We start from the raw sequence: 10,000 nt of genomic DNA, 5'->3' as shown, positions 1-10,000 counted from the left end.
AAATGAGGACCAAATAATGGAATGTGGAGATCTCACTGTCGCAAGACTCAGTGTTTGTTGCAATGCCTCAACATCCTTCGATCCGAATTGGTCGAAACAACCTTGAAGCCAACAATTTACCGAAAGTTAAGTGATTGAGTTGAAAAGTTTTATATCCCACAAAAAGAAAACTCAATGTTTTCCGAATGACCATATTGGAGTCAGTAGAACAGCCCGGGCCTTGAGCAAAATGATAGGTGGATGTAATTCACGAGTTGAGATGGTCGTGCGGAATGGCTGCGCATCAGACACTCTCCAGAGCACAGTGAGAAATGGATGTGGAAATGGCTTGAACATTATGGACGGATTTGAAAAGACATTTGTTCCTCAGAAACATTGAGGGATGAGGATGGAAATGGGAAAAAATAAAAACACTTTGGGTGCAGATGCGTAGATGTCCGGTGCCGATGAACTGAACACGCACAGTCGTTTCGACAAACCTTGTCAGGCACATTTACAAATCCAGTCTGGTCCCTCAGCAAGATTGAGGCCGAGAAGAACTGGCTCGGCAGATCTCCATTAAATTGTTGTTCAATCTTTGCCAGTTCGAGGCATAAATTTGCATCTTATGAAAGATTCTGATTTTTCCATCCTGCCCAAGAATGTGCCTGACATGGTTTCATGAAGGAGACCGTGGACCTTGATGGGTGATGTACAGAGCTTTGTGGAAACTTGACCCACCAGCCAAAACAAGAAGAGCTTTGCTTTGTGAGGCTGTAATTAGCAATTACGAGGAAATGAACATAATTGCATCTATTGCTGAAAAAAAATCATCATCCATTTCTAGTCGAGTCCAATTACGATTTCAAAATCAATGATAGAATTACACTAAATATATTCCATTTCCGTTCAATTTACGGCTCTCCGGAAGACATTTTGAATAGTCGAGTCCAATTATTTGATTTAGTTCGAAAATAAATTACACAAAATATATTCCATTTCCATTCAATTTAAGGTTCTCCGGATGCCATTTTGGATAGTCGAATCCAATTATATGATGTATTCCGAAAATAAATTAATTACACAAAATATATTCCATCAATTTATGGCCCGGAAACCATTTTGGACATAATTTTTTATGCGAAACAATTTACAGGGATATTATTAGAATACCAGAAAGCAAAACTTTCTCCTTCCGAGGCAGTGGTATGATCTGGAGACCTTTCCAGCAAAGCACGTGGAGGGACATTGGATATCTTTCTCCTTCAAAAACATTACCCAGCCTTCATCCCTCACCTCCCATGGACCCCTGCGCTTCATTAGCACCCATTCCTTTGCAGGGACAGCAGCTCGGCTCGCCTATAGTCAGGCAGTAGAAAGTACGAGGCAGCCAAAGAGAAAACCAGCAAGCAAATGGAAAAGAACAAAACAATTTGGTGACATAATGAAAATCAATATGCAAAAAAGAAGAAGTGGATCTCATGAAAGGAAACTTGGCTGTTCAAACGAGCAGGCAGAAGAAGAAGATCAGATATTGCAAATTAATGGCGGATTAGCAATGATAAATAATTATATCTGGAGCTTCAAGGGCTCACCAAAGTGCACCCAAAAAAACTCCAGGTGAGCCCTTTAGTCATACAGGTTTAGTTCAAAATCCTTAATACAAACATATTCTTGTTAAATTCCACGCTGGAGCAGCTCAGGTTAATTGCTCCAAATACAGCAAAAGCAAAAGGGAAGCTTCAAGATCATAGCAGATCAGTACAGTTCATCCAGGAATGATCAGAGTTAATGTTAAAATTATTCACTCAGACATGCAAGCATAGACATTCGGGATAAAATGACACCAAACACATTTCATAGCTGCAAACTATTGAGATTATGATTGTTGCCTCTCCAGATTCAAACCGATCATCGCCATGATCCAGATTCAAACAGATCATCAACATGATCAAGATTCAAACAGATCATCACCATGATCCAGATTCAAACAGTTCATAGCCATGCTCCAGATTCAAACAGATCATCGCCATGATCCAGATTCAAACAGATCATCACCATGATCCAGATTCAAACTGATCATCACCATGATCCAGATTCAAACAGATCATCGCCATGATCAAGATTCAAACAGATCATCACCATGATCCAGATTCAAACAGATCGCCATGATCCCGATTCAAACAGATCACCATGATCCAGATTCAAACAGATCATCACAATGATCCAGATTCAAACAGATCATCACCATGATCCAGATTCAAACCGATCATCGCCATGATCCGGATTCAAACCGATCATCCCCATGATCCATATTCAAACAGATCATCACCATAATTACATTCCAATGCATTCCATAAAATGGTATTCAGCTGTATTCGGTCAAATAGCGTTCTGATGCATTTGGTCAAATATCATTCTGATGTATTTGGTGAAATATCATTCTGATGTATTTGGTGAAATATCATTCTGATGTATTTGGTGAAATATCATTCTGATGTATTTGGTGAAATATCATTCTGATGTATTTGGTGAAATATCATTCTGATGTATTTAGTGAAATATCATTCTGATGTATTTAGTGAAATATCATTCTGATGTATTTGGTCAAATATCATTCTGATGTATTTGGTGAAATATCATTCTGATGTATTTAGTGAAATATCATTCTGATGTATTTAGTGAAATATCATTCTGATGCATTTGGTCAAATATCATTCTGATGCATTTGGTCAAATATCATTCTGATGTATTTGGTGAAATATCATTCTGATGTATTTGGTGAAATATCATTCTGATGTATTTGGTGAAATATCATTCTGATGTATTTGGTGAAATATCATTCTGATGTATTTGGTGAAATATCATTCTGATGTATTTGGTGAAATATCATTCTGATGTATTTAGTGAAATATCATTCTGATGTATTTAGTGAAATATCATTCTGATGTATTTAGTGAAATATCATTCTGATGTATTTCGTGAAATATCATTCTGATGTATTTGGTGAAATATCATTCTGATGTATTTGGTGAAATATCATTCTGACGTATTTGGTGAATATCATTCTGATGTATTTGGTGAAATATCATTCTGATGTATTTGGTGAAATATCATTCTGATGTATTTGGTGAAATATCATTCTGATGTATTTGGTGAAATATCATTCTGATGTATTTTGTGAAATATCATTCTGATGTATTTAGTGAAATATCATTCTGATGTATTTAGTGAAATATCATTCTGATATATTTCGTGAAATATCATTCTGATGTATTTAGTGAAATATCATTCTGATGTATTTAGTGAAATATCATTCTGATGTATTTGGTGAAATATCATTCTGATGTATTTGGTGAAATATCATTCTGATGTATTTGGTGAAATATCATTCTGATGTGTTTCGTGAAATATCATTCTGATGTATTTGGTGAAATATCATTCTGATGTATTTAGTGAAATATCATTCTGATGTGTTTGGTGAAATATCATTCTGATGTATTTGGTGAAATATCATTCTGATGTATTTGGTGAAATATCATTCTGATGTATTTGGTGAAATATCATTCTGATGTATTTGGTGAAATACCATTCTGATGCATTTGGTGTAATATCATTCTGATGTATTTCGTGAAATATCATTCTGATGTATTTAGTGAAATATCATTCTGATGTATTTCGTGAAATATCATTCTTTTTTTTTGTATACAACATCGAGGCTCGTGTAAGAGCTAAACACACAGCTAAACAAACATTAAAATCCTCTCTTTTTTCTTTCTTTTTTTTTGTATACAAGATCGAGGCTCGTGTAAGACCTCAACACACAGCGAAACAAACATCAAAATCCTCTTTTTTTTTCTTCTTTTTTTGTATAAAAGATCGAGGCTCGTGTAAGTACCAGCTTGCTGGGATGAATGATCACGGTGTGTACCCCGATTTAGAATAGGTACACCGTAACCCTGCGCATCGTAAGAACGTGACCAAGGGTTGGCGTCAGGAAGGGCATCCGGCCATAAAAACATTGCCTCAAACAGGGAACCATGATTGTCATGGGGCCCGCAAGGCTAACCCCCACTCTAGCGGGGAAAATGGCCTTAAACGATCATACATTCATTCATTCATCGAGGCTCGTGTAAGACATAAACACACAGCCAAACAAACATCAAAATCCTTTTTTTTGTATACAAGATCGAGGCTCGTGTAAGAGCTAAACACACAGCCAAACAAACATCCAAATCCTTTTTTTTGAATACAAGATTGATGTATTTAGTGAAATATCATTCTGATGTATTTCGTGAAATATCATTCTGATGTATTTCGTGAAATATCATTCTGATGTATTTAGTGAAATATCATTCTGATGTATTTAGTGAAATATTATTCTGATGTATTTAGTGAAATATCATTCTGATGTATTTGGTGAAATATCATTCTGATGTATTTAGTGAAATATAATTCTGAAGTATTTGGTGAAATATAATTCTGATGTATTTGGTGAAATATCATTCTGATGTATTTGGTGAAATATATCATTCTGATGTATTTGGTGAAATATCATTCTGATGTATTTGGTGAAATATCATTCTGATGTATTTAGTGAAATATTATTCTGATGTATTTTGTGAAATATCATTCTGATTTATTTGGTGAAATATCATTCTGATGTATTTTGTGAAATATCATTCTGATGTGTTTGGTGAAATATCATTCTGATGTATTTGGTGAAATATCATTCTGATGTGTTTGGTGAAATATCATTCTGATGCATTTGGTGCAATATCATTCTGATGTATTTAGTGAAATATCATTCTGATGTATTTGGTGAAATATCTTTCTGATGTATTTAGTGAAATATCATTCTGATGTATTTAGTGAAATATCATTCTGATGTATTTCATGAAATATCATTCTGATGTATTTAGTGAAATATCATTCTGATGTATTTCGTGAAATATCATTCTGATGTGTTTGGTGAAATATCATTCTGATGTGTTTAGTGAAATATCATTCTGATGTGTTTAGTGAAATATCATTCTGATGTATTTGCTGAAATATCATTCTGATGTGTTTGGTGAAATATCATTCTGATGCATTTGGTGTAATATCATTCTGATGTATTTAGTGAAATATCATTCTGATGTATTTAGTGAAATATCATTCTGATGTGTTTCGTGAAATATCATTCTGATGTATTTGCTGAAATATCATTCTGATGTGTTTGGTGAAATATCATTCTGATGTGTTTGGTGAAATATCATTCTGATGTATTTGGTGAAATATCATTCTGATGTATTTAGTGAAATATCATTCTGATGTATTTCGTGAAATATCATTCTGATGTATTTGGTGAAATATCATTCTGATGTATTTCGTGAAATATCATTCTAACGTGTTTGGTGAAATATCATTCTGATGTGTTTAGTGAAATATCATTCTGATATATTTCGTGAAATATCATTCTAACGTGTTTGGTGAAATATCATTCTGATGTATTTAGTGAAATATCATTCTGATGTATTTAGTGAAATATCATTCTGATATATTTCGTGAAATATCATTCTGATATATTTCGTGAAATATCATTCTAACGTGTTTCGTGAAATATCATTCTAACGTGTTTAGTGAAATATCATTCTGATATATTTAGTGAAATATCATTCTGATATATTTCGTGAAATATCATTCTAACGTGTTTGGTGAAATATCATTCTGATGTATTTAGTGAAATATCATTCTGATATATTTCGTGAAATATCATTCTAACGTGTTTGGTGAAATATCATTCTGATGTGTTTGGTGAAATATCATTCTGATGTATTTGGTGAAATATCATTCTGATGTGTTTGGTGAAATATCATTCTGATGTATTTGGTGAAATATCATTCTGATGCATTTGGTGTAATATCATTCTGATGTATTTTGTGAAATATCATTCTGATGTATTTGGTGAAATATCATTCTGATGTATTTGGTGAAATATCATTCTGATGTATTTGGTGAAATATCATTCTGATGTGTTTGGTGAAATATCATTCTGATGTATTTAGTGAAATATCATTCTGATGTATTTCGTGAAATATCATTCTGATGTATTTGGTGAAATATCATTCTGATGTGTTTGGTGAAATATCATTCTGATGTGTTTCGTGAAATATCATTCTGATGTATTTGGTGAAATATCATTCTGATGTGTTTGGTGAAATATCATTCTGATGTATTTAGTGAAATATCATTCTGATGCGTTTCGTGAAATATCATTCTGATGTGTTTGGTGAAATATCATTCTGATGTGTTTTGTGAAATATCATTCTGATGTATTTGGTGAAATATCATTCTGATGTGTTTGGTGAAATATCATTCTGATGTATTCAGTGAAATATCATTCTGATGTATTTGGTGAAATATCATTCTGATGTGTTTGGTGAAATATCATTCTGATGTATTTAGTGAAATATCATTCTGATGTGTTTGGTGAAATATCATTCTGATGTGTTTGGTGAAATATCATTCTGATGTATTTAGTGAAATATCATTCTGATGTATTTCATGAAATATCATTCTGATGTATTTGGTGAAATATCATTCTGATGTGTTTGGTGAAATATCATTCTGATGTGTTTGGTGAAATATCATTCTGATGTATTTGGTGAAATATCATTCTGATGTATTTGGTGAAATATCATTCTGATGTGTTTGGTGAAATATCATTCTGATGTATTTGGTGAAATATCATTCTGATGTATTTGGTGAAATATCATTCTGATGTATTTAGTGAAATATCATTCTGATGTATTTGGTGAAATATCATTCTGATGTGTTTGGTGAAATATCATTCTGATGTATTTGGTGAAATATCATTCTGATGTGTTTGGTGAAATATCATTCTGATGTATTTGGTGAAATATCATTCTGATGTGTTTGGTGAAATATCATTCTGATGTATTTGGTGAAATATCATTCTGATGTATTTGGTGAAATATCATTCTGATGTGTTTGGTGAAATATCATTCTGATGTATTTGGTGAAATATCATTCTGATGTATTTGGTGAAATATCATTCTGATGTATTTAGTGAAATATCATTCTGATGTATTTGGTGAAATATCATTCTGATGTGTTTGGTGAAATATCATTCTGATGTATTTGGTGAAATATCATTCTGATGTGTTTGGTGAAATATCATTCTGATGTATTTGGTGAAATATCATTCTGATGTATTTGGTGAAATATCATTCTGATGTATTTGGTGAAATATCATTCTGATGTATTTAGTGAAATATCATTCTGATGTATTTGGTGAAATATCACTCTGATGTATTTAGTGAAATATCATTCTGATGTATTTGGTGAAATATCATTCTGATGTATTTGGTGAAATAGCATTCTGATGTATTTGGTGAAATAGCATTCTGATGTATTTGGTTGAATGGTGATTGGCTGCTTTCGGTCTGATGGCGTTCTTATCCATTCAATGAAATAGCATTTGGCTGCATTAGGTCTGAAGGCATTTGGCTGTATTCGATCTTATGGCATTTGTCTGCATTGGTTTGAATGGCAATCGGCTGTATTTTGTCAAATAGCATTCTGATACATTGTGTCTAACGTCAGCAGAATTCAGCCATGTTGTGCTCTGCTGCATTCGGTCCATTTGCGATTGGCTGCTTTTGGTCCAATGACGTTCTGATGTCTTCCATGTAATGCCATTTGGCTGTATTCAGTGTAATGGTATTTGGCAGCATTTGGTTTAATGACGTTCTGATGTGTTCCATGTAAGGGTGGTCGGCTGTATTCAGTCTAGTGGTGTTTTGGCAGCATTCGGTCTAATGGCGTTCTCATGCATTTGGTCAAATATTATGTGGCTGCATTTGTCTAATGGAATTTGGGTAAATAGCAGTCTGAGGCATTCAATCAAATAGTGTTCTGAGTCATTCGGTCAAATAGCGTGCTGATGCATTCGGTCAAATAGCGTTCTGATGCATTCTGTCCAATAGCTTTCTGATGCATTCTGTCCAATGGCATGCTGATGCTTTCCGCCCAATAGCTTTCTGATATTTATGTCCAATAGCGTTCTTATGCATTCTGTCGAATGGCGTTCTGATGGATTTGGTGAAATAGCCTTCTGATGAATTCTGTCCATTAGTGTTCTGATGCATTCAGTCAAATTGCATTCTGATGCATTCTGTCCAAAGGCATTGTGATGCATTTGGTCAAATAGCATTTTGATGCATTTGGTCGAAAAGCGTTCTGATGCGTTGTGTTGAATGGCGTTTCGATGCATTGTGTCGAATGGCGTTCTGACGCATTGTGTCGAATGGTGTTCTGATGCGTTGTGTCGAATGGTGTTCTGACGCGTTGTGTCGAATGGTGTTCTGACACGTTGTGTCGAATGATTTTCTGACGCTTTGTGTCGAATGGTTTTCTGATGCAATGTGTCGAATGGTGTTCTGATGCGTTGTGTCGAATGGTGTTCTGATGCATTGTGTTGAATGGTGTTCTGATGCATTGTGCCAAATGGTGTTCTAATGCATTGTGTCGAATGGTGTTCTGATGCAATGTGCCGAATGCCGTTCTAATGCATTGTGTCGAATGGTGTTCTGATGCATTGTGTCGAATGGTGTTCTGATGCATTGTGTCAAATGGTGTTCCAAAGCATTGTGTCAAATGGTGTTCTGAAGCATTGTGTCGAATGGTGTTCTAATGTATTGTGTCAAATGGTGTTCTAATGCATTGTGTCGAATGGTGTTCTGATGCATTGTGCCGAATGCCGTTCTAATGCATTGTGTCAAATGGCGTTCAGATGCATTGTGTCGAATGGTGTTCTGTTGCATTGTGTCGAATGGCGTTCTGATGCATTCTGTCAAATAGTGTTCTGATGCATTCGGTTATATAGTGTTCTGATGCATTCGGTCAAATAGTGTTCTGATGCATTCAGTCACATATCAGCTGCATTTAGTCACATTGACTTCTGCTGCAGCCGGTCTAGTGGTGTTCAGCTGCATTTGGTCTAACAATGCTCTGATTCATTCATTGGCCATAAATATCGAAAGAATGTGGAATGAAAAAAGAAATATTGAATAACAATAACTCAAAAGTATTGAAAAATCCTGCAGTAATGTAACATTTTACGAAAGTACAGGAAAAAAAAATACTTCAATAACAATATGCCAAGAGGTGTCAAATTCTCTGCTTTATAGTGGTGTACACAAGGTGTAAGGCCACACCTGGTATGCCTTTGGGACCAGGTGTTCCTGGCATGCCAATGAAACCAGATTCCCCGGGTGGACCTCTTTGGCCAGGCCGACCAGGAAAGCCTCGACCAGGAGCACCATCAGGGCCCTGACGACCTGGAGATCCTTGTAAACCAGGAAATCCTTTGTCTCCTCTGTAGCCCACACCACCATCACCCTGAAACAAATAATAATATTCGTAATTTTGCAGTCTCTACAACCAGTGCATTTTGTGCCTATTTTTATGCATATTTTGTGCACCGAGTGCATATTTTAAAGCAAAGCCAGCCATGATGTCAGATTTGGCTTACGGGAGGTCCTTTTAGACCAGGAAACCCAGGAACACCATCTCTTCCTGGCTGTCCCATTGGGCCAGATGGACCTTGGTTCCCTGGAGTTCCTGCTTTTCCTTTACATCCTGCAAACATATACGAGTCCAGTTTAGGAAGCAGTGGAAAAATGGCAGTTTTTTTTTTCTATTCGTCTCAGTCGAGGCTCATGTAAGATCTAACACATATAACATACAATAAATGGAGAAGGGACAAGAGTGAGAGAGAAAAGGTAGTACAACAACAGCAGTGAGCAGGGACATCACGAGATCTGTGGAAGGGAGAGGTCTGGGGCGGGGTACATGTGATAAATAAGATGGACACTTCAGGGGATTTCAGGAAAGAAAATGGAATTTGAAGGAGGTATATTTAGGGTGTATTAACGGGGGTAGAAAAGATCAAGGAATCTCCCGGGGTAGAATATTAACGGGGGTAGAAAAGATCAAGGATCAATTTCAGAATCAT

The 10,000-nt window shown here is 35.3% G+C and overlaps 1 protein-coding gene across 2 annotated transcripts in view; it reads right to left on the bottom strand.

Moving 5' to 3' along the window:
* Window positions 1–10,000, bottom strand: part of COL4A6 (collagen type IV alpha 6 chain) — a 576,802-nt gene that overhangs the window by 138,380 nt on the left and 428,422 nt on the right. Inside the window, exons 23-25 of one of the 2 annotated variants that reach the window (XM_078778521.1) lie at window positions 9,518–9,624; window positions 9,201–9,384; window positions 1,276–1,338 (exon numbers count right to left, since the gene is read on the bottom strand). In XM_078778521.1, coding sequence (XP_078634647.1) covers window positions 1,276–1,338; window positions 9,201–9,384; window positions 9,518–9,624 — 354 coding nt within the window. The remainder of the gene's footprint in view (window positions 1–1,275; window positions 1,339–9,200; window positions 9,385–9,517; window positions 9,625–10,000) is intronic. The other variant, XM_078778522.1, reaches the window with a different exon arrangement.

The sequence above is a fragment of the Myxine glutinosa genome, chromosome 5 (genome assembly GCF_964187855.1).
Source record: "Myxine glutinosa chromosome 5, kmMyxGlut1.1, whole genome shotgun sequence".
In the NCBI taxonomy this organism is placed as follows: Eukaryota; Metazoa; Chordata; class Myxini; order Myxiniformes; family Myxinidae; genus Myxine; species Myxine glutinosa.
This window is presented reverse-complemented; position numbering and strand designations above follow the sequence as displayed.